The 25971-nt window shown below is 40.5% G+C and overlaps 1 protein-coding gene across 1 annotated transcript in view; it reads left to right on the top strand.

The window, feature by feature from the left end:
- Positions 1-25971, top strand: part of PHLPP1 (PH domain and leucine rich repeat protein phosphatase 1) — a 141528-nt gene that overhangs the window by 56554 nt on the left and 59003 nt on the right. Inside the window, exons 2-3 of the mRNA XM_042049012.1 lie at positions 20631-20827; positions 22863-22988. Of these exons, the coding sequence (XP_041904946.1) occupies positions 20631-20827; positions 22863-22988 (323 nt within the window). The remainder of the gene's footprint in view (positions 1-20630; positions 20828-22862; positions 22989-25971) is intronic.

Here is a 25971-nt window from a genome sequence, read left to right as displayed (position 1 = left end):
GTAAGTAGGCTTGGGACAGGTTTGGGGCTCTGGTAGTCCTTGAGAATCTCATGGTGGAAGAGACTGAGTTGAGCTGGTGTGTGGGGCATGCAGAGCAGCAGGGACAGGCATTGAAGCTCTGTGGCTGTCACATGGCTCGTGCCGGTATCAGGAATCAGAAGTTTCAGTAACCTTGAAAATGCAGCTTGCTTCGTAAATGGGGAAGGAGGGGGTAGTGATGCAGTTACATTTGTCAGTGTAGTCTGGCCCAGAGCCATGAATTTTCTTAATTAGTTGCAGGAATGTATTTTTCTCTTTACAGTATCAGATAGTGAAACAACTGCAAAGTTTTCCATTTACTTACTGTGAGAGATACACACATCTTCCCCCCACTCTCACTCCTCACTGAGTCGTGAGCTATGGGAACCAGGTTTAGGATGCCAGATATGATACTATCACCCTATAAACAATAATGCATATTTTTTTCCAGTAAATTCTATCTGGCCTATATATTGCACCTTGCTGACTGCACATCCATAACCTGTGTGGTTTCTCACAGCAAACAAATCCAAAGACTACGTTGCCTTGATTGTTTTCTGTGGAAAACTTTCCATGTTAAATAGGTAAATTGAAAATGACTCTCAAGAGAAGAGTTTTGAGAATGTACCCACCAGCTCAGGGAAGCTGCTTGCTTTCTGCAAATCCAAACAAAGAGCAGACAGTGTATATTTGAAAGCCTTTTTGTCATGATTCAGATCACTTGTCCTAGTTTCCAAGGCCCACTCGGTAATGTCAGCTTGAGACTTACAATGGGATATGTCAGTATTTATTCTACCTCTTCTCCACTTCATAACATCCTAGTCCCATTATTTCATCCCTGCTCTCCTCCCATTGTTAAATAGCTTGATTCTGTCAAGTTGAATAAATATCTAAATTCTGTCCGCTGGAGAATGGCTCAGTTTCATCAGCAGTTACAAATGTGCACAAGTTCTCGAAAATGGAGCACACGTTGTTGCCGCCTTTGTCTGTCTGTGGGCTACCCCTCTGCACAAATGCACTAAAACTGAGATGAAGTGATGAGAGCTACAGCTCCTGCTCTCCGTGGGCTCTACCTTTTGTGCTCTGAGCAGGCAGTTGTGAGAGCCCAGCACCCGTGGGCTATACTTTGGCCACCCATGTGTTCATATATCATGGGTGATGGTAAAAGAAAGAGTTTTAACTGCTGATTGCTGCAGACATGCTGAAGTAGCATGCTGCTTTTTGTAAATATGATTTGGAGCTAATGAAACAGATCAGAGAGAAGCAGTCTTCTACATAATGCCATTGCTTCAGCACTAATATGACTAATCTGTTTGGACAAGTAACGATGAACTTCTGAATGGCTTATTGCAGGATGCTTGAGTAACTCGGTTAGAAACAACAACCTTTGTACTCGTATGATAATCTTTTTATAAGGACAAGTGGCTCGGTTCTCTTCAGAAGTGTACTATTTTTGTTTCAGAGCAGTGGGATGACAAGTCTTGGGGTAATGCATTAATAAAAAGACAGAAAAAAAAATCAGCCAAACTGCATTATAATAGCAGACTGCAAAATGTTATTTGGATGTTTATCTGTGGATACAGAAGAGAGAGGAGAATGGGACTGCATGGTGATGTAGGGTGTTTGTTGAGGGATAGCTAAAACTGCTAGTGGCTGCCCATAGAAAGTTTGCACCTTTTGCTTGAACATAGTTTAAATATTTCATAGTTTACCCCTAAACTAAGGAATTGATAACAAAAGAACCCCTAAGTTTCAATGTACTTGGATTTTTACAGACTCTAGATTAGTTCCAGGTTGAGGAATCTGGTCACAGAGTATTTTTGTATTTGGTAGATTCACAGATTTCTTTTACCTTTCCGACTGTCTACTTATATGTTATGTGCTGTTCTAGGGGAACAGTGCCAGAAGATTAAGTCTCTAATGATAAAGATTGAATGTACTTTTTTCTACAGATTGGTGTAATGCTGTTGGCTTGTCCTCCCTAAAATGTTACTTCTGATCTGCTACCCTGCAGTGCTGGCTAACTCTCAAGGAGAGGAGACAGCAACTCAACTTATATAAGTATGTGAGTTGGTCATAGCTATGTAATTTTAATAAATTGGAGTTGTCTTTTGTGAATTAGTGGTATTGTGGCTTTATGCTTCTCCTGTAGAAGCTGGGTAGGTTTTTTAAACCTTGCAGCAAGACAATATACCAGAGACACACATTCTGTTTAGGTGAAAAGCGTGCAGAGCCTTGGAGCCTGCAGCATTCCCTGTTTTCCAGCCTGGTGTGGTCTTTGTTTTTGTCAAGGGTACATCTGCAGTAAGAAACTATCTATGCCATGCTGGATAAGTCTTGTACTTGATAGCATCTTTTATCTTTCAGTAATGTACCTCAGAGAAATGTGTCTTGAATGTGTTCTGTTCCTCTTTTGTTTTCATTAAATAATAAATCTAGCATTGCCTTGGAGCATTGCTGTCCTTTTACTTAAGGAAAAAGTAGACGAAATAATGGCCTTACTCAAGCAGAATCTTTTTTTTTGGGTTGTGTAGGTAAAGCTGAAGGTGACTTGAGAAAGAGTCCTGTGCTTTGAAAGGACAGATTTCTTGAATGTGCTTTTTTCATCATTGCAATCTTCCTGGCCAGATCCCTCTCTAAAACTGCTGCTGTCACATTTTTACCTTTCAGCAGATTTCCTTTACAGAACACTTATGAGTCTGTCTGATGCATCTCTGGGAAGATTATATTTAGTCACAGGGAAACTCACTGTTGCAGCTATTTCCAAGAAATGTAAATGTAGTCCTGAGCTATTGTACTGAGGTTATCATTGTGACAGTACGTAGTTAGGACTGTGAAGTTTGCAAACAGATTTTGAAGTCTAACTTCAAGTACTGAATTGTATTTACTTTGTTCCAAAACAATTTTTTCCCCCCTAATGAGTGTTGGATGAACACAGCTGCTCTGCTTGCAGCTTGCATAAAAAGATTTAGAAGTAATTTTGTGCTTTTGCTTTCTTTCCTTTTTCTCTTCCCCCCCCCAAAACAGTAAACAATACATAAAATTTAGAAGTCAAGAAAAGCAAGTAGTAGAAGTTTGGGTTTCAATCCCATATCCGGAAGCCTAGCACAGTGCTCTTAGATAATTTCCACATTCTCCCCAAGCAAACTTTACTGAGGGAACATGATAATTTTCTTTCCATGTGTTGGATTCCGTGTGGTGAAAACTTAATACCACGTGTAGATTCAGAATGTCTTTTTTGCATTGGCTTTAAATGTCTTGGAAGAGATCACCTTCATGTTCATTATGAATTAACTGCTTCTAGTACAAAAAAAAAAAATCTAGTACAGCAGTACAGTCTTTTTCAGAGGTGATCTATGTTCTTAATTTAAAATTACTAAGTTTCATAGATTTGACTATTGCAAATTAAGCTGTTAAGAGCAATATCTCTTTCAGATTGGACTTTGAAGAAAAAAGTTTCTCAGTTAAAAAGCTAAGAAGTTGTTAAAAAGTTATGTTTCCTATAATGATTAGGTTCTGGTGGATTGATGAGTTTATTTTCCAAAGATAAAGTATTTTGAAACTACATGAAGTCCTCAGACTGTACTTCATGGTTCAGTAAGACAAGACCTCTGTGACAAATCTCCAAGTTCAAATTCAAGCAAAGACTATTTTTTGGAGAAGAGTAGCCAGTTTTGTTTCCATAGCAAGTTCTGGTTGGCTTGCTGTGCATATTACTGAATGTTAGAATATGCTGGCCAGCATTCCTCAATGGTGTCCTACAAATTTGAGGACCTTTTTCCTACAGTTTATTAGGACAAGCTTTCCATAGTTTATTTCAAAATTTGTCAAGCCTCTGTGACCAATATGGCACTCTTGGTTCCAGGTTGAGCATTGGTCTAGTAATGTGCTTTGTATAATTTGTAACATGAATGTAAGGTAGCTTCAGGGAAATGATCTCTGCCATGTTAAGTAACTGTGGTCTTGATTTATGGGATAAGCCTTCCTAACAGGACTTTGGGCTGTTCATGTCATCACTGGGGAGCACATGAACCGCTGATAAAGCCAGCTTGTAGAGACAGTGGTGAGTTCTGCCCTGAAAGCAGCAAAACCTGAGGCAAAGGAATAGCCAAAAGCACTTCAAGGAAGTGGAAAGGAAGTGATTATAGGGTAAAAAAACTGGCCAAGAATTGCTGAAATGCCAAGTTGTATGAATGTTTGAGTACAGCTGCTATGCTTGCTCAAAGCCTCTCTGCTTGTGAACAGCCTAAAAAATTGTATGCTTTTGTAGGAAAAAGACGATTAAAATAAATGTGAATCAGCGTTTTTAAACTCACCTAGTGAGTTCTCACATTATCTTAACAATTCTAATAGCAAATAGTTCAATAGAGCAGCAAGAGAAAGTATGTCTAAATAGCTTTTCATACTATGAGTTAGTATGTGAAATGCAAATTGGGTGAGGTAAACTACACAATTCCTTTCCCTTAATTACATTCTGGGTCACCGGCTTATTTGCTTCAAAAACCAGCAGGAGGCCACTGCAAAAAGTCAGATTTGAGTAGAATGTTGAGCAAGACAAACTGGGGCAATAAGTGGAAATGTTTTCCCGCATTGGAGGGGCAATTTTTCCTCTCCTTCCTACTTCCCAGTGCACCTTTGCAGATGTTCCCCTGGTGTAAGCCTGTTCTCAAGCTGCCTTCTCCTCGTTTAGGTTTGATAGCAAAACCAAAATACAGATGCCAATGTTCCTTGAAGCTGGAAGCAGTTTCTGATGATTGGCTGCCAAGCAGTTGATTCCTCAAGGTTTTGTGGAGATTCTCCTGGGGTGGTAGAGGCTCTGTGTTCCAGCCAGGGAAAGCCTTCTCTCTGGTCAGGGTTGGGTATTGGGAAGAGGTTCTTCTCCCTGAGGGTTGGGGCACTGGAACAGGCTCCCCAGGGCAGCGGTCACAGCACCGAGCCTGACAGAGTTCAAGAAGCATTTGGGCAATGCTCTCAGGCACATGGTGTGACTCTTGGGGATGGTCCTGTGCAGGGCCGGGAGTTGGACTCAAGGATCCTGATGTGTCTCTTCCAACTCAGGATACTCTATGATTCTGTGATTTGATTATTTTTCATTAAAAATGTTACACTGAATAATTTTATAGTGTTTCAGTTTGTCTCATTGTCCTTCTGTAGCCAAATGTGATCTGTTTAGCTATCTAGAAATCATCTACTAGCTAAAATGCCTAGAAATTAGAATATGTCATTGAATCTGTTAATGTAGCAATACTGTATATGAAACTTCCATTTAAAAAAAAAATCAAAACATATGAGTTCTACTGATCTGTAGTATAATAGAATGATGTTCTTTCAGAGGTTGGCAATGTTTGGCATTTTGTACCCAACATGCTTCCCATTTGCAAAGTAAATAGTTTGTAATTAAAATTGTTTTGCTCCTAATAATAAATTTCACCAAACAAATTTTTGTTCCTGTGATATTATAAAGTGCTGCAAATTTAATATATCCTTGACCTCTTCCTTTCTTGCTGAGATGGAGATGAAGATATTTGGAACATAGATAGAAAGTGTCAAAACAAAAAAAAACCCCCAAAAAAACCCCCAAACACCCCCCCCCAAAAAAAGAAAAAAAAGAAGAATTCTGCAGGAGCCTTCAGGTCTCTTCAGTTCTCCCTCAAAGGAGAGTGAGTGGGCAGAGGAATCAAAGTGATAGTATTTTGGGAAGGATTATTTTCAAAATCTGTCCAAATGCTTTTAAAACTTAATCCTGCGAATGTTTGTGAATGAGAGACCATCACAGACTTTTCCTGTGGTTTTTCTGACAGCAAAGCTTCATGTGTGTTTTAGAGAGAAGAGCTTTAATGCTGATCCTTGTTGTGGATGTATGGCTGTGTCCACTCACACACTGGGTCTCTGGAAAGGGGAGGCATATGAGGGGATTTTGATCCACCATCTTCTGTTCCTCCTCTCTATTCAGGTGAGATAGCACAGGAGAGGATTTCGGTCGTTAGGGTAGATGATCATAAAGTCCTGGCCATTTGCATTCCTCTGCATGGAGGTGACCTGTGATATGACTTTCAGAAAGACAAATGTAATGTGATCCCTCTGTAAGGACCGAGGCTCTTAAGACAATTGGTCAGTGAGAGTGGGTAGATCAAAATGGAGAGCCTGCTTAAATGAGATCTTGCATATTTTAGGTTTTTCCCCTGATTACAGGGTGGAGGGTTCAATACAGTTTTAGTAAGATTAAGATGTGCTGAACTTTTAAAGGATGTGCTTTGGAGGGGAATGGTTTTGGTTTCATTGGGGGCTTTTTGTTTGTTTTTAGATGCTAGCATTGGAGAAGGATGGAGGGTAAAACTGTTTCAGTTGCTCAGCTTTTTTCAAAGTAAACAGTTTAGCTACTGTGTCTCTATATAGCCGCAATATTTTTTCCAATGGTAGAGAAAGCATTCATTTCTAGGGCAGAAAAATGAAATACTATTATGGTCTGACCACAGTCAATATACTTACATGGATTTGTGCTGCATATTACACTGAACACTCCAGCTGGATTGCTCTTGTGGTATTGAGAGGTCTTGGATTCAAATGCCAGTAGAGACGATACTCGACTTTCAGGATGGGGTCCTCTCGTATGTAGGTGGGCTTTTCAGACTCTTCTGGGTATTTCCACTGAGAGGAGAAAACTTTGACAAGTAGCCCCAGCTTCAAGTTGATCCTCCTAGTGTTGTACAAAATACTCATGGTGGGTATTTATGGATCCCTTTCTAAAATTATCATGAACCAGAGTTAAAGTGGTGCTCTCATGAATTTAAGTTCCTGATGTTGTTTTTAGCACACTCACTTTCCTGTCAAAGCTGAAATTTTTGAACTTGTTTTGATTTCTCCTAGATAACTTCCTGAGGCTTCAGGAGCTCTAAATCAGTCTGTGTACTTGTAAAACTGGACCTTTGTACAGACTTTTTCCTCCTCTTGCTATGGGTGTGGAAATTTTCGACATTTTTCTTACAGGGATGTATAGCATCAAAGAAGAAACTTTTGAGTGTAGTCAGGCTTATGAGCTAGCACTTGTGATTGTCCTTTCACAGACCCATGGAGTGCTTTGGACAGAAAACTGATGGGTTGGAGATGACTCAGATGTGTGATAGTTGATTTAATTTAAAAAGGGAATGGAAAAAGCCAATCTCTTCTGGTTTTTTTCCTCTCCTTTGTAATAAAACCGCATGATGTGCACTCCTAGACAATTCCCATATGCTATCCAGTTACTTCTAGTCTCTGAGGTAGGAAAGAGAAGAAACTATGTCAAACCTGATATCTGTGGGCATGTGATAAATCTTCTCTGCCTGTTTCCAAGGGTAGAAAAGCATTGGGAAAATGTTCCCTTTCATGTTTCTTCATGATACATATCTCTCCCCGCTGTTTCCTTCTTCTCACTTTATAAAATCAGCTTTCCTTCTCCTGTCTTGTTTTTTTTTTTTTTCCCTCTGGAATGCAGTCTGAAGAACAGTTTTACTGCTGACACACGTTTAATGTATGTCAGCATAATCCAACCTTTGTCATGTAAATTCAAAAAAAGAAAACACTTGATTGAAGTTGAGTTAGAGTGAATCAAAGGGTCTGTGTTCTTTAGGAAGGAAACAAGGTGGATGGCTATAAGCAGGCAGAAATCCAGGTAGTGAAGCTTTCCAAGGCAACCTGCAAATCCTTTCTCTCCTTTTTCATCATCCAAGCTTCTGTTCGATTCTTTGAAGCTGCTGTTGCTGATAAGAGAGAAGTGAAAAAGAAGGGCTGTTAAGGGTGGTGTTAGGAACAGTCTCTACAGTGTTGTAGGAGAGGGAGACAGGGACAACTGAGAGAGTCCTTGTGCCTTGTTGCAGCTCTCACTTTCAGCTGAGTATGTACTCTGTGCTTACTTATTTAAGTCAGGACCAAAAAAGTTACTGCTCTGACTAGCTCCTTAAAAAAAAGTTTGTATGACCATACTACATAAAATCACATGCATGTACAAACATTGATGTCTAGTACATGGGAAAAGCAGCCAAGGTGTAGACATGAAGCATATGAACTAAGCTTACCTTGCAAGTTGTGAACACATTGGCTGATCTGATGGAGTAAGATTGGATTATAAGGTCAGCCAGAATTCCTTCTAGCAGTAGCTTGGAAATTTCATGTTAATGAAGCTGAGTTTTAAATGGCAGATCATTCTCTGACTAATTGCTTGTGCTGTTCCTTCCGGCTTTTGTATTTTTCTGTCTCTGTGCAGTTTAAAGCAGTCACTCAATCTTTACGTACTTGTTCCTCTCTTTTTATTTATTAGGTATTGTGGCTTTTGATTGTAGATGTTGAGAGTTGCAAATCCAGCATTCTGGCCTTCTCTTTGCAGGGCTGAACTGCGGAGGGACTTGACTGGAGAAGTTATACATTTTTCAGTGTTGTTTCATATCACAGTTATTTGTGATTTTTTAAAACTAGATGTAGTTGAGATGTGCTAGTAATAGCCTTGCAATACAGTACAGAATTGTTTTGACATAAGCTGCTTATCAGCTGGGTCCTATGATAAATCTTTGGTTTAGATTTTGATCTATACAACAATGCTGTACAGTGATCTGTTGTAGGAAGTGTCATACTTAAAATGTCTTACCTTAACAAGGACTTTTAGATACATGCATTTAGATATGTAGGATACCTGGCTTGTTTCTTCTGATGAAAGAGCAAGGAGAAAATCACTGTACTTGGAACTTTAACACACAAAGTAGCTTAATCATCTTGCAGTTGATGGAATTTTATTCTAGAATACATTGAAAGATGACATTTGTGTTGTGTATGACATTCATACAAAACAGTCCTTGACCCAGCATGCATGTGTTCCTCTGTAGCTTTTTAAAAATGTTTGACTACCCACATCTTCTATCCTTGGGGCAAGGCAGGTACGTGCAAGGGCATGTGGGGATTTGCTCAACTTTTGCTGGTAAGGAGCATGGATTTCTATCTTTCTGTTGTAGTACTAAGACATACAGATGAACTTCTGCCAGGGGCTGTCACTCTTCCTTCTCAGAGGAGTGTGCATTCAAGTAGTTATTTTGAGCTTACATTGCTGTGCCTCATGTTGAACATCTAACACAGATAAAACCTGAAAGCTGCTGTTAACTTCAGTGTCATTTTGCTCTTCAAGTCCATCAAGATTCAAGCTTTGCCTAAAAGAGTTGGTTAGCTCAGAGCTTTTGCCAATACAGCAATTGCTTTAGACAGGGTAAGTATCCTTTGGGATGCCAGGGATTTTACTGTGCTTGTGGCTTTATTGTGCATTGGGAGTATAACAAGTAGAATTCAGTTTTTGACTTCACCAAAAAAAAAGTGCATTTCCAGGATTTTGTTCAGCTGTGCTCTAAGATGCTGAATGGGGAAGAAAGGGGAAAGATCAGTTGAGCATTCGTTAGATCTCATCCTATTGAAGCTGTACCTGCTGTCATAAAGTCATGGCAAGTACTGGCAGGTTTGTAAGTCTTATTTTTTTGGCCCCTTCTATTACATTTTCACCGCTTTAATATCAGTGCATAAAACTGTAAATCTGTTGAGAAAGTGGAGTTTTTTGAGGCAATTTTAATAAGGGATAACTTGAAATGTATTGCTGAAGTATTCTTTTAAAGAAATACATGTAAGGAATTTGACCAGATTTTAGCACAAGTCTTCCCAATGTAAGACTAATTCTGTTTTAAATTTACTTTGAGAAAAAATACTTGGTAGATGATGTCACCGAGGAACTTAGTCAGTAGCTTCCTTAAATGAATCCTAAGTTCAAGATGGGAAAGTTGTTACAGATAATACTTCCTGGAAGCCTCTAGACCAATATTGCAGCTTTTTGCAACTTTGTTAAAGCACAGGAGGAAGATGACATTTTTTTCTTGATGGTACATTTTTGGGATATTTCAGTTATTTCTCCTTGGAGAGGTGACATATGGTTCTTTCCCAAAGGAGTTGATATTGAATTTTGCTACTGGAAACCAGGTGACTCTCTCCCTTTTATGAGCTTTCTTGAAAATGAGTTATTTGAACAAAACAACTGAGTTCAGCCCACACCCCACTGTATTTTTAGTGCTAGCAGAAGCTCGGACATCAAGTGTGCCTGTATTTTGCTAATATAAACAAACCTGACTGACTGCATGTAACTTGCTTGGATTTCCTGCAGACAAGTGAAGTGAATGGGAATGCATAGGTCTGAGAGTTTGAATGTGAAGGACCTGTGTTTCAGCTGCAGGAGCAGTCTGTAGGGATAGATGGGGTGAAGAGTTTAAGAACAGGTGGGTTTTCAGTTTGTTGGGGGTGTGTCTGTGTTTAAGGGCCTTTGCTTGTACAAATGGAACTTTAAAATCTGTCAAAATACATTGGAGCAGCTAGATTTGGAGTTTACTTGTTGCAATCAGAACAATTGCATTCCAAGGCTTTGGTTTTGCTGTCTCTACGTAGTAATCCAGATGAATTTCCACTGTGCTTGCTTGCTTTTAAATGCAAGTAGAGTCCTGTCCACTGCTACATACCCTGCTTTAGCCTGTTGCCTTTATTAGGTCATCCTAGTGAAGGAGTTGTGCTGGTTAACAACAACTCTTCAATGAATTCTCCTGAATCACTGATAGGTTTTTCTTCAGAAGCTTTTTCTTATATATGCTTATATACTTTGATACTTAGTTTTTGACATTAGAGGTATTACAGCCGTGATATACATGGCACGTGATAGAAAAGCTTTTCAGAGAAGTAATTTTTGTTGCATTTTGCCTTTGATATCCATTCAAGTGTTGATACCATGGTTTTAGGGCTCCTGTGTCAAGATGGTGAGTCTTGTCAAGAACAAGATAAAGGGAATGATCAGGTGAACAAAGACTGAACTCTGTCTCAGTGGGGAAATGTTACAGCGGGGATACTGCAACACGTGTATCAATCTTGCTAGATGTTTCAGAGATGTTTATTTCTCCAGCCACATGGCCGGGATCTGCCCAGGAACTGAGGCAATCACGGACCCGAGGGTCCTTGCCCGCGCAGGGGAACACAAAACAACCCATGGGGAACAAGGCTGACCAGGAGCAGGGAAACCCTGTGTCTGTGCCCTCAGGGCCCCTCTCCCAGGGCTCCATGGCAGGGGGAAGGGACCCCGACATTTCACCCGTTTATTTTTAATAAAAAGAGATTTAAAACTTAACGTTGAAAACAACTGGATAAACATGAGATAATAAGGACAATTTCAAAACAAGCCACCCTCCTGAGTCTTTAAATGTCCAAACAGATTCTCTGGAACATCTTAAGGCTGACAGAAGGGAGACAGGACTCTCTGGGCATGCTTTGTGGGAAACTGATGCAGGAGAGGGTTTCTTCCATTTGTACCTGTTGGAACTCTAAACAACAATAGTTAATTTCTTCCCTCCCCCTCTTCATCCCCCACTCGTCATTGGAAAGGGATTTTTGGGGAAACAATTGGCAAAGGCATGGTTTTGTGAGGGAAACCATGGGTGGAAAAATGGATTGGGAATACAGTGGGGGTAATAGGACATAGGATAAAAGGGAAAGGTGGGATTAGGAAAGGGAGACTGTAGGGGGGGGGGGCTTATAATGGAGATATTGTCTAACATGACTACGATTTTTAGCATATACACTGCCTTTTACAGGAACACCATAAGGCCCAGTGACCTCCGCTGCTTGTAACCCTCTTCTACCTTGCACAATTTTGAACTCTACTACTTCTCCATCTCCTAAACTTGGGATGTATTTTTCAGGGTTACTCTTTTTAATAGCAGTTCTATGAAGGAATATGTCTTTTTGGTTGTCACATCTCGTTATAAAACCGTAATTTTGTCTAACATTTTACCATTTTACTATTCCTAAAACCTTAGCTACGGTGATTTTTTCCTTTTTCTTAGTGGCTGCTGTTTTCTGTCTCGCTGTGTTGTTGCTTTCTCTTTCGCTCGCTCTCGTGTTGGAACTGCCAGGGTTGTCAGTGCTGCCGGGGCTGCTCGTGCCTGTGTGCCCTTCCCAGGGTCGCATTCAGGGCCGCATGGGCCAGGCCGGGCCACGCTGCTCAGCTCCCCACGTGCCGCCCCCTCTGCTCTCAGCTGCGCTGCCGCTGCCTGGGGCTGCGCCCACGTCTCGGCCGGGCCCCCGAGCGATGACCCCCTGTGCCCTGCTCCAGCGCGTGTTTCGGCTGGGCACGGCTCTGCTCCACCGCCACCGCCGCCCGCGCGCCGCTCCTCTCACGGGGCTCGCTCCACCACGCGCTGCGCGGGGCCGGGTGGGCACCGCCGGGTCGCGACGCTCCCGCGCGCCTCACTCTGCTGCCGACACTGCAGCTCGCGTGGCTCCGCCTGCGCGCGGGAACTGCCTCGCTGCTGCTCGCAGAGCACTCGATCCACATGACCTGGGTCACACGGTCCCTGAGCAGGCTTCCCTTTGCCAGGACACAGCTGACATTGCTCAACAGTCTCGGTAATTAAATAATATTCATGAAAATATTCTTCCATCGGCATATATTTTGACTCAGAAATTAACTGTGTCCAAACGGTCTTTCAAAAGTCTTTGGTAAGAATTAAATCCCAAGAAACAGAAAAAGTTCTTAGACAACCATGAAAGGAAAAGTTTCATTTCGTTTTGAGCTTGAATTAAGCTAAAATTTACAAATTGTTGTTCAAGAATCTTTTCAAGTTTAAGATAAATGTCCATATGCGGCTCGGAGAGCCAAGAGTCCTTCCATGGTTCCTCCATAGTTTAGAGATGGAACAGAAAAACAAGAAGAGAAATCCAGAGTTTACTCACAAATCAGTCACTGTCCATGGGGATCGGCGACCGTTCTGCTTGCGTTATCCACCATTTGTTACAGTGCAGATACTGTAACACGTGTATCAATCAACGAGGCCCGTGGAAAAGAAATATGTATGGACAGATTCTTGCTAGATGTTTCAGAGATGTTTATTTCTCCAGCCGCATGGCCGGGATCTGCCAAGGAACTGCTCAATCCCGGGACCCGAGGGTCCTTGCCTGCGCAGGGGAACACAAAACAACCAATGGGGAATGAGGCTGACCAGGGGCAGGAAAACCCCGTGCCTTCCCCCGGAGCCCCTCTCCCAGGACCACATGGCGGGGGGGGGAGACCCCAACAGGGAAAGGGATATTTTCTGAACTATGAAACACATACAAACCTCTCCTCTAGTGAGGATTTACTTTGAAGTGGAAGGCAGGATTATGGCTATAAAACTATTAACTATGTTTTATTGTATCGTATCATGTACTGGTAATGCTTGCTTTTAAGGGTGATCTTCCTGTAAAGTAGGAGGAGCATGTTTCACAAAGACTAAAGGCTTGTCTGTGTTCTACTCTGCCAGTTTTGTCTCATAGTGAATGTTTCTTTAAAGAAAAAAGTGAGTTTAACACAGTTCAGTAAAATCCATCATTTGGGGTCTGCTTTTCTTTTTCAGGTGAAAAGGTAACAGCCTTCAAGTAGTAGTACTTGAACTGCTAATTCCTAAAGGAAACATAACTACTTCAGAGCTTCCCCAGCACCGTATAATACAGAGTGCAGCAAAATGAGAAGTATCTTGAGTAAACTATGTAACTATGCTGATAGTTACATGCCCTTAAGAACAGCATAATGGTGACCAAGTCCCTCTTTGACTGAGCAGTACAGAATCAGTCTTCAGCCTTGTGTTAAATCTTGCAGGAATCTTCAAGAGTCTAAGTAGATTTGAATGCAAGAATTCAATTGCTGATTTTGGAATAATTTGCCAGGTGAAATTTTGATATATATTCTTGGTCTGTTACCTCTGCAAAAGCAGCCTGCTGGTAGAGACTGTGAGGTGAATCCTTGGTCTTAGTTAAATATAAAACCTCCTAATTCTGTGCCTTTTTTCCTAAATTATGACAGTGTGGACAAGAAAAAATACTTCTAATAAGCATGTATCTGTATGTAGGTTTTCTCTGTAAGTTTCAAATAAAAAGAGCAGTACAATAGTTTGAGGTTTCATTCGTATTATTTGTGCTTCCTTTGCCACCCTCTTTTTAAATTTTTTTTTAAATCTAACTTGCTGGTTTATTTTTATACATCTCATTGCACTGGGGCTTGCCTGAAGTTATCACTGCTGTCCTTAGTTTGACAAGAATGAAAGGGGAAGCAGCCTTACATGACTGAGAAGCTTCAAAAACATTGCAGGCAGTAGCTTCATCTGTATTTAATGAAAGGTCTTGAGCAAAAGCAGAAATCTGCAGAATGATCTGGCAGTAAGGTTTCAGCAACAGTAATTGTGGCATAGTTTCCCAAAAGGTGGGCAAAGACACTCCAGGGCTTTCAGTGTTTTGAGCTAATTGAGGCCTCTTTGCGCTTATATTTAGGCAGGACCAGTGCTGAGCTTTGATTTGCAGGTTTGCTGGCAAGGTGGGATGAGGCATTGCTGATTTTGGTTCAGTGATGTGGTGGGGGATGGTGCTCCAGGTACTCCTGCTGGCTCCCCCTGACCAGCTAGGTAGTAGCCCAGCTTTCCCAAGTGGATTCAGACCAAAATGTTCAAAACTGAATGGTGGTTTTTGGGTGTTCTTTTTCTCCAATTGATGCCATGAAGATTTTTGCCTTTTCTTTTATACCCCTGTTATATCTTTTACAACTTCTGTATTCCTAGTGCTTTTTGCCTACATTCTTGGACTTGTTTGTCAAGCTAAGAGACTAAACATTTTAGAAGCTTTGTAGCTAGGGATCAGTGTGCCCCAGACCCCAAGGTCCTCTCCAGAACACATTCTGTAAACCAAGATAGAACCATCCAGGGGAAGGTTCCTTGGGGAGGGGGGCTCACTTGAGCCTCTCATTGGGGAATCTTTGATAGATATGCTAATTAGTAAAACCTATAATGTTATACCCAATGTTGGGGGGGAGAGACACTCGGCGGGGTGCATCTCGATGCATATGACCTGGACGTGTACACCTAAGGATCCTTAAAAAAAAATACCAAGGTGAAATCCCTTTTCCCCTTCTAACCGTCTATGACTCTTGATTTTAAGACCAGGAAAAGGCATCACAATGAGTACAAGAATTCATATTCACAGCATATTAGCGTGTGAAATACCTTGTTTCTGAAATGACTTGCTGAAAGCTGTGGGTGGGTTTCTCTAGCAGCAGCCACTATGTCACAGCTCTGGCCCCTATCTGCCATTCCTCTGCTCTCCGTGCTGAGCTACTCACCATGAGCTGTCCTTAAGGCCTCTCAGTCAAAAAGAGAAGCAAGAAATTAAAGCAGCCTGTTTTGTCTGAAAGGGCTCGGGGACAGCTTGCGAGGAACAGCTGATGTGGTAGGGCTGATGCAATGCTGGCCTTGGGCCAGGGGCCCAACAATGTGCAGATGAGGATGATGACCTCTGTAGCTGCCCAGCTGTAGCAGGAAAAGTACATCCTTAAATTAGGCACCCGGAATTAATGCAGTCTCTTCTGAAAAGTCTCAAACTTCAACACTATTCCTATTGAACAATAACTTAAGCCTCTCTTACCACTGGTAAATACCTGAGACGGCTCAGGGTGGGCAGTCTCTCCAGCTGGCCGGGCTGCCTGCACCATGCAGGTCATGAGGAATTTTTATTTTGCATTCCATCAAACCAATATTAGTAATAAAAATAAGACCTGCTGCACAGAAGTGAACGTGTTTCTTATGTCAACACATTTCCCTGCTCTTATTTTCGTAATGTCTTAAGTCGCTCTTCAGAGGCAGAGTTTATTGGCTGTACTTTTCAAACGGGAGAATACTAAGTGCTTGCAACTTAATCAGCTGTATAGCTGAAGAGAGGGTTTTTTTCTTCCCCAAGTACTTCTATGTCCCATAATGAGCTGGTATTTTATAACTTCTGATGGTAATGTATTCCATATGCCTTCCATCGCTGGGATAAAAAGCTTTACTCCAGAATCCAAAGCAAGTGGCTGTGGGTATTTATTTAATGAGGTTCGAAGTCTCTGCACCAGGCAGGATGTCAGTATGTTGTGTACCTGGAGCTTCCTCAGGTTGCCCGTGGTGAGATCTTAGTTCTTTAACATCATGGAAAGATCACTCCTGTCCCATCCTGCTTCCTATGAAGCAGGGTAGGTTCTGTGGTTCCAATGACAGTCCTGCTGTTTCAATCAAATTCCTTGCTTTTCTTCGTCCTTGTTGTGAATACCACTAGTTTCCCTCCAGGACTTGGGACAAGTTAAAACTGAGAGGAATTCAGCCATGAATATCAAGATAACCAAATGAGTGGTCTGCTCATAATTCCTTGAGGCATCTATTCTAATGCCTTGCACAGAACAAAAGTCCTGTTGTGGGGGTGCTTAGGAGTTGCTGTAGTCTTGGAGACCCGACAGGAATGAAAAATAATCTTTTTATGGTTCCTTGCTAAAATACTCGAACTGCTTTGGTTGGGCTTAGCGTTTGAAAAACATTTTCTGGTATGTGACTCTTCTGGATGTTCTGGCATATTTGCCTTCACTCTGATCAGTGCAACAATAATTATATTTAAAGTTTTTGGCAGGATTCACATTTGTGTTTCAAGCCACAAAGGATCATCATTACCATTTTATCTGCACGACTGTTGGCTTTGGTATATTATCACAGGCCCCTGTGAAAACTCATTTGCTCCCTTCAGGGTTAGTTAAAACTGAAGAAAAATCTGTATGTGAATCTCATGCAGCCTTCTAAATCTTGAATGGGAGCTCTGTGAGGCAGATTGAGGAACATAATTTCAGAACTGCTGATGCTTTTACTGGAAACAGTGCTTCCACTAGCACTGGCACAGTACCTCAAAACCAATGGATTTTTGGTGGTGATGCTGTAGTTATGCCATAATTCGTGGTGTTTGATTCGTAGCCTAAAGGCATTCTGGTGTAGTCCAGATTTCTCCCCATCTTTCTGTACACTTGGAAGAAAAAAGGTCATTTACCTTAGGAGTTGATTATTTTCCAGGTCGTAGAAAAGGCACATGCAGTTCTGAGCCTTTCCTTCGTCCTCCACTCCCCGGCCTGTCAGGGATGAGCCCTCTTGCAGGAGACTGCCACCTGCTGCTTTCCTCCCTGAAGTGAGGAACAGCCTTAGATCGCTTCACACTCTTTCCAAACCCCATCCCGCTTCTGCTGTGGCAGAGCTCACTGTCATTTGAACTTTTCCTGCTTTTATGCTCTCTTGGCAGCTAATACCTGAGCTCTTTAAAGCTGCAGTCTGTCCAAGCTTATTTTTCAGTAGGCAAGGCTGCTACTTTTCAAACAGCTTTTGCTCACAGTTACCTGCAAAAAATACTTGGGCAGATTTAGGAATTTAGTTCCACAACTAGTTGGTATGTCCTTGATTAACCTCCGCTTAAAATCAAAATAAGCCAGTGGCTTTTGACTCATTCCGCCCCCCCCCCCCCACTTGCATGATAATAGTATCACAGTGTTATTCTATCAAATATCAATGATTACAATCCTTAAGCAGGAAGAAAACTGAATATGTGAGCAGATTGCATCTCAGGCAACAACATGTGATCCAATATTAAACATGAGCTTTTCAAGTTACAGAATCATGGAAGAGGCCAGGTTGGAAGGAACCTTGAAAGATCATCTGGTCCAACCAGATGGTTGGTTATGTAGTGAAGTAGGCAAGAATAGGAAGAGAGAAACCGTTTGCTTTAATGAAATAGGTCCAGTGTTTATTTCTGTATGTTCTCACCAAGAACCTTCTGGCTTTGGCTTAGCAAAGGATAGTGCTTGCTGGGAAAAAGCACCTTAAATCCTTTGAAGGGTTCCTTTGAGTTTAAAGGGGTTATTTAATTTTTTTTTTTTTTTTTTTGTATTTATAGGAGTAACTGAAGGTTCTTATTTCAGTAATTTTCCATTCAAATACGAAATTTGAGAGAAAATATAGTTCACATCTAGCAGGAATACTTCTAGTGATAGCTCTCTTCTGGCTTTTCTAGTAAACCTTTACTGATTGTAGTAATTGTTACCGTATCTTGTGACTTACAAACTCTGTGAATTTACATGAAATTTTAACAGCTATGTTTTAGAGACTTCTGAGTAGTTTTACAGGTCCAGCTGTGCCTAAGATCATGTATCTAGTCCAAGAGAGTCTGGTCCTAGAAAGCAGATTTCTCAGGCATCTGAATTTATTTTCCTCTGTTGTTTTTCCAAGACTAACTTTTCAGTACCCTTTGTGAAGTGTGAGTACCTAGTGTGGTAGTCTTTTAATCACTGGACTAGGCAGGATAATGCTACTACTTGATTGTTTCAGAATGCTGTTGTGTTTCCTACCAAGCCTCTTGGCTGCAGTGCTACAGCCAGAGCTCATACTCTTTGCTATCCACCATGTTACTGAAAAACTTCTGAGGTTTGGTGTTTTCCAGGACACAGGTCTGCCCATATTAAGTGCAAATTACAGCCTTTGTTCCTGAATGTTCCTGAAAGTTGCATTTGATTATGTTGAAATGCTAAATGAGCTTGTCTTCCCAAGAGATTGAGGTTATGCCTTGCAGTCTCGGAGGGTTTCTACCAGCAGTGGGTTCTGCTTTCCTGTGAAATTACAGAGCACACAGTCAGAAAAAAGACCTGGGAAGATGATTATAAAACGTAATTTTTGAGGTGAAACTGCACATGTCCCTGACGGCTATTCCTTATGCAACTGTGCTACTAGTATTTACCAGGCATTTTTACTCCATTACAGAGATTTGGTTGTTTGTGTGTGTGGTTAATTCTTTAATCAGTGCTCTGTGGCATGAAGGCCATGATTCTGCACAAGCTAGGTAAATTCTCAGTTTCTTCAAGAACCAGATGTTTCATATTACAAATGTAATGTTTGATTCAGCTTTTCTGTTTAAGGCTGAGCTGCTCTGATTTACTCGCTTGTATTCTGTATCAGTTGTCTTGTGTCTTTGCATGGAATGGGTGTCCCATTTCCCGCCATTCTGTTGGGCAAAGAGTTAATCCACAGCTTCTTTGGTTGGATATGAATTTGCTTGGCGGTGTAACTATTGCTTTCTTGGAGCACCTATTTTTGAATTTGATGCTGATACCTTGTGGGCATTAAAGTTTCGGTGTTTCAGCTTCAAGCAGTAGTGATGTTCCTGCAGATCCAAACTGGCAGATATTGGTAGCCTACATGCTAGTGTTTATTAGAGCAGAGCAAGTCTTGAGGGAACTCTGCCAAGTGTTGGCTCATTAAACTGGCAGTAAGATTCAAAAAGGTAGCTTTCAAAGATAAGGACGAGAACTGTTGCAGGCTAGGCGAGGGTGAGAGAATGGCAGTGGGTAGGGCATGTTGTAGGTGTCTTCTGTCATTCCATAGATAATTTGAAGGCAAGAGGAGCCTCATTGAGACAAATGAGCTGTCATGCAAGCAGGAATAATAGCAAGTTGAAGTAACAGTGTGCAGCACTTGCCACCACTGGAGTTCTGTGGGCATGGCTCTGAAATATTGGTGTTAGACAACAGAATCAACTCTCTGCTTTTCTGGAGTCCTAAATAGTTATTAATTCCTTGTATTTAAGGATTTTGGTAAACGCTAGCGCAGGAAAATTAGTGATTTATCTTTTATCATGATGGGAAAACTACTTGGAATTAACATACCCTTTGGTTTGTTTATCCAGGGGAGCTCTCTCCCAAAGTTCACCAACACCGGTGTTCTTACACAAATTTGAACTGGTTTAACCTGAACATGATTAGCTCTTGTCTCTGTTTGCAAAAGACTTAGATATATTCAGATGACTCAGATCTGGGCTGGACTGTTTAGAGTTTGATAGGGTAACTTGGTGTAGATAAATCAGATTAGAATGAGTAAATTGTGCCTCCTGTTTATATCCTGAAAGAGCAGAGATGAGAGATGCTTGTCTTTGTGTTGCCATTGCTCATGATGTTTTCTGTAGAGTAGGATTTTTATTAATAAGATTAGATTAGTAGAATCTGAGATGTTTAAAATAACTTAACAGATTCGGTCTAATTGGTAGTTGTGCTAATAATCTGAATTACTACAAATAGTGAATTCATTATAATACAGACAAAAGAACTTTACTCTTCCTGAATCTCTACTCAGAGTAAAGCAGGGTCTTTGAGGGGTTTCATCTAGGTTGCACCTGCTAACATAATGGCCGAGTGTGCTACCTCTGCTATGGGGTTTGGACTGAGCAGTGCAGGCTGCGGAAGGTAGGAAGTGTATTCTTTGGGAAGCTTTTGAAGCTATTCAAACCGTGACCTGAAGGATAAGCCAGAAGAGACATGGAAATGCAAAGATACGGGTCAGAATGCAGTACATCCCCCCTTCTGCAGTTACCACACAGGCCGTGTGAACTCAACAATAACCAATTACTTATTGTTGTGGATAAACATTTGATTTCCAAGTTCCATACAGAAGGCTGATACCATTAATTGGTGCTTCTGTGATTATTGCAAATTATTTAATGTGACCTGCTCCTCATGATACCAACCTGTCGTATCCTTCTACCTATGGAAGAAGACTGTACTGAAACTAATATTAAATTACCTGCTTGCATGGTTTTGAAGCTGCATTTCATTTGTCATGCTGCAGTTTGTAGCTTTAAAATTTGCTGATCAAGTCTCAGGATGACTTGAGTGAAAGAGGCAAAGATTTTCTGTGATTAAGTGGATGCTTTTGTTTCTATTTCAGGAAAGCCCCACAGCACTGGCAGCTCCGAACGGATTCAGCTCTCAGGAATGTACAATGTTCGAAAAGGGAAAATACATTTGCCAGTCAACAGATGGACAAGACGCCAAGCTATCCTTTGTGGAACATGCCTAATTGTCTCATCAGTAAAAGAAAGCCAGACTGGAAAGATGCATGTCCTCCCTTTAATTGGTGGAAAAGTAAGATATTTTGTTTTGTTTGCTTGGTTAACCCCCTGTCTCTTTATGAAGAGAAGATTGCATTCAATTAGGATGGTTCTGACTCCCCAAAAGCTTGTTTCTATAAATGGAATTTTCAAAGTTTTTGATTATGACTTTTGATTATGGTTAGTCATATTTAACAGTTTAGAATGTTTGAATTAACACTACAAAGAAAAGCAATGGATGCACAATGTTTTTTCTTGTGTGCAGTGTTTAGTGGTTTATATATGCAATAGTATACAGCCAAAGGATATATGCACAGGTCTATTGTGTATGATCTGTGCCGTGCCTCTTCATCCAGGTTTTATCCATGCTGGGTTACTCTTAAGTTCTGAAAAATTAACAAATAAGGGCATGGGCTTATTTTGAACATTGTGGGAGTTTTGAGTGCTCAGCACTGTATGAGTAGTTGTCTGTTGTAAGCTAACAGCAACAAACATTTTTCCATGTGAAAAGCTGAAACGGAACTATTTCCTGATGGATTACATCTGAAACCCAGGAGTTCCAGACTTAACATGAGGAAATTTGTTTTTTCCCACTGTGCTGGTGACTGAGCACTGGCATAGGTTACCCAGATGGGTGATGGCATATCCATCACCCCTGGAGATACTTAAGAACCATCTGGACGTGGTTCTGGGCAACTGGCTTTAGGTGGACCTGCTTGAGCAGGGGATTGAACCAGATGACCTCTAGAGGTTCCTTCCCACTTTAGCCCTTCTGTGAAACTGTAGTGGAGGCAGTAAGATTACAACTTTACTATTTCAACCTAAATAGTGTTTCAAAACACTATTATTGGCTTGTTTGGCTGAGGTAATGGGAAGAGAATTATCAGCTTGAGGATGAATTTACACCTTAAATAATCCTCCTTTACCTTACATACTGGTAAGTTGAATTCTAAAGAATTGTTTGGAGAGAAACAAGCTTCACAATATTATATATGCAGACTAGAGCTGATTCATTAATATTCTATAACTAGCAGTGTGAAAAGTAGTGCTGCCTTCTACGAGCTGTTTCTCCTGCCTCTTTTTTGATTCTTCACATGATTCTCCAACTCTTCCCGGGAAATACTGAAGTAGAGACATTGTCCTCTTTTGGCAACAGGGTGTGAACTCTTGACAGTGAACTGTATTCCTGGCTGTAGGTTGCTATAAAGGACAGGATTAAGGTTCCCATCAGCCTTCTCTTTGAGATGACTATTCTTTTCATCTCAATATATTTCTTTTAATTTAAAATGGGAAATCATTATGTATCTTTTTTAATTGCTTAACATGGAATTTCGAAGTAGCTTTTGCATAGAAACACCTTATGTGATGTAAAACATGCAGACTGTGTTAAGCAGAAAGTTGACAACAAATTTTAAAAGAAAAGGATAACTAAGCTCAGAAAAATGTACTGAGGGCTTCTGCTGACAAAGCTTGGGAGGAGGGTGCTTGGCACAGAACTAAGTGTTTTTTAAATTATTGCTCAAAAGATATTCTTCCTCAACCCCATAAATACTCTGCACTTCCTGGTTTGCAAAGGCTTTCCAGAATGCTGTACTGAGACATTGAGACCATAAGTTGTGTGGGACTTCTCGTGTATGGTAGCAGAATGATGTATTCTGGGTGTTTTTTAGCAAGTTGAGAAATGCCAAAGAATTTAATTGGGCTGTAAGAGAAGCATTTTGTTAAGCCTGTTTTTAATAACTAAGGAGTATAAATTGTATTTTTTTTAGGTAGCATAAGAACAGCCTTTAATGCGTTTCACTGGCACACCTTTTATGGTGTTCACTTTCTATTAAAATGTTGATGTTCTTGGTGGTTTTCTCTGTTAGTTCTGTCCTCCTTCTGTTCTCATTCCTGCTTGTGTAGATTTCATGAATATTTGACAGCCAAGATCCAGCTTGGGTGTTTGAGATGGTTAGTCCAGCTCTACTTGATGATCTCCTCTTGAACGTACTTTCACTTCGCCTTGGGGAGTTCTGCAAAGAGGGTTTTGATTCTTGTTGACTCACAGTTTTGTGTCTCTGCTGTAGGTGGAAGAAGTGAAAAAGCACCAGCACTGTTTAGCATTTAGCTCCTCTGGACCTCAAAGCCAGACCTACTACATTTGTTTCGATAACTTCACTGAATATCTGCGTTGGCTGCGACAAGCATCAAAGGTGAGAATGGTGCTAATTCTGGTGTGAATGGGATCTTTGGACAGTTTCTCCCAGTTCAGTCTTCTCCATGCATTGATAATGTCCCTCTTCTGGGTTGTTTGCCAAGAACTGCTGTTGCTGCTGTTAGTGTTGCGTGGAAATACTCAGTTTGTGAGCTCTTGGTAACAGGCAATAGGGAGGTGAATTTTTCTGCATTTACACCAGGACTTCTTTCTACCAAGGTTGTGTAAGCAAAGTTCTGTGCTGAGCTTTCTCCATTTTCTTACTTTATCAGCTGGATGGATCTAGTGAGATCATTACAACAGCAAGGATGACAAATATATCTGTCAACATTTCAGTTTAAAAAGCTTTATTCCAGTGTTTTTAAAACATAAAATAATATCAGGGATTTTTTTGGTTCATTCCTTACACAGAACCTAAATATTAAATTGCTAGAGTAAAGGATTTTTTTTCCTGCTTTGAAATGTTGCTGAATCTCTCTTTAGTTTTATAACTATTTGATTTTGGGGTTTTTTGTAGTAAGCAAATAATTTTCTGTTAGTGAAAAATGGTTACTAACTAAAACCTTTGTAAAGCAAATTTTATACTGGGCTTAGAATACAATTAATTATAGGAATTTAGGGCCTGCATTATTTCGTTTGACTCTTCAGTTCCACTTTGTGTTGTTGAAAGGCGTTTTTGCAGTTGTCTGTTCTATCTCTCAATCCCTGCCACTTTTTTGCTAAAAACTTATATATCTTGAACCATTATATTTTTCATACTTTTTTACCACGCATGTTCTTTTGCTATGCTGTCAGCATGGTCTACTGGGTTTTGTAGTTGTGCCTAAACTTTTCATTAGTTTTGTAGCTGACAGGACTGTCCATGCTCTTTACTATGTTACTAGTTGGAGACACTCATGTAGCACTTGTTCTGTTTTGGCTTTAGATTGCAATAATGTATTACCCAGCCAATTGCCAATGATACAGCCTAGGTTGTGGGCTTTTTTTAAGAGGTTTGATTTTCTGTCAAACTTTCTTCAAACAGTAACTAAGGCACCTTCTAGCACATGCATCATTTAAAATGTCATCTAAGTTTTTTTTTCTAGTAAGTTTTAAAACTCTTTTTTTAAAGAAGCTGTTCTGGCATATCTGCTTAGGTCTGTTAAGCCTCAAGGTAGAAGTCCCCAAGGCATATTTTATGAGATGGTGAGGCACGGTCTGTCAGGTTTTTAAATTCTTGCTGCTTTGGGGTTGTCTCTAGGACAGTAGTGTCCTTTCATCTCCACAGGGTTTGACATCAGATAAATGAAAGGCAAATCTAATGAGTGAGGAAAACAGTGGAAAACAATGAGCTTCAGAGCTAGAGATAAATGGCCAGAAAGCCCCTCTGAATTACTGGCAGCATAAGCTTGTTTTGTGCCATGCTGTGCTTCTCTCTTTCTGGTTCACCCAAATGACTAACAGCATCGGGATGATAGCCAGCATGAGAACATATCCCCATGCACTCACGATAACCTCCCATTTTTATGTAAGTGTAGAAAGAAAATACATAGTTTCAAGTGTCTTTTCAGACTGTCAGAAGTGAAGAAACTCTCTTTGCTATTCTTTTAGTTGGTAAAACATGCTTCGAGGAAAAATGAGGCATTTCCCTTAATTCCCAGCCCCCAAACCTGAAACACGGCATTCTGCATTCATGGATTCTCAAACAGTACTTTGCCACTTCAGGTTGTTTTTTTGATGTTTGGGGTTCCTGTCCTTAGACTGAAAAACAGCGACAGGCATGATTGTATGCAAGGCAGTCGTGTGGGAGGTGCTGCACAGAAGCACTGTTTCTGAAGAACAGAAACAGGGAAACTAGTAATGCTGCAAAAGTAACTCAAATTTCCTCCAGCTGATGCTGTTTGTGTCAAAGTGCTTAATTGTAAAGTGCAACACACCTGATTTACATGTGTAAAGAAAAGAGAAAAGTTGAATCTTCAGCTCTGTAGTTCAGGCAAACTAACATTCTTATGCCGGGAAAAAAACCCAACATTTATATGAGATGTTCTGCCTCAGGTGTTTGGAAACTACTCAAGTTCAAAGCTGCTGAAATACTCCTGCTCACCAAGAAAATACTGTGTAAAGCACTATATTTCTAAAAACAAGCTAATTTAGGAAGGGAGATATGATGGCCCTGAAACTTAGCTTCTAGTTGCTTGCAATGGGCTAGGTCACATGGTGCTTACACATTCTTTCCTAATACTGGTAATGTATACAGTACTTGCACTTTTGTGAGTTGTTATGAATAATATCTAAGACTGTGTTTTAAATATAGATGTTTAATGGCATTTGTTTTGAAAATGACATTTGTGTTAATTTATATTCAATGGTAGTTCTTCGGCAGTCCTTTATGCTCCTGATGTGTGCTGCTGAAAACTGAGGCTTCTGATTCTTATTTAGTGTAGTGAAAGCTTTAATTATAAATTTTAATGCAGAAGCAAATCCGTGGTAAAATATTTCGTTAAAATTGCCCAATTTGTTTTTAACTATGAAAAAAATTTTCACGTCTGTCTTCCGAATACTTCAAAAGAGCTAGAAGATGATGTTGTCTTAACTTTTAAATAACAAGCTCAGTCTTGAAAGGAGACTTGCAAAGAATGCTTGCTCTGCACACTTTCTCCCCACAGAATATTGGCAATGTTGACTTTTTAGTGGTGTTTCAGAATGAGACAAATCCTAATGCATCACTCCTGCAATAAATATGTGTATGCTAGAAAAGATTTGAATTCATGTTTGTGGAAACTTGGGTTTAATTTAATTAAAAATAAGCATTGCTCCTGTATAATCAGATTCATTCTAACAGTGGAATCTATCATAGCCAAGACAGCTCTTGTGCTCTGCCTCAGTAAATTTTTGGAAGGTGAAGAGGTGTTAGGATTGATTTTCCTATACGTATGTGTCCTGAGGTGAACAGAACTCCTGTTTTCAGGACAGACTGGAGTTACTGCACAAATACTGACCTA

This window comes from Corvus kubaryi, unplaced genomic scaffold (genome assembly GCF_017639235.1).
Source record: "Corvus kubaryi isolate FWS band 111438036 unplaced genomic scaffold, C.kubaryi_AGA036_p1.0 69, whole genome shotgun sequence".
NCBI classification, from domain to species: domain Eukaryota; kingdom Metazoa; phylum Chordata; class Aves; order Passeriformes; family Corvidae; genus Corvus; species Corvus kubaryi.
This window is presented reverse-complemented; position numbering and strand designations above follow the sequence as displayed.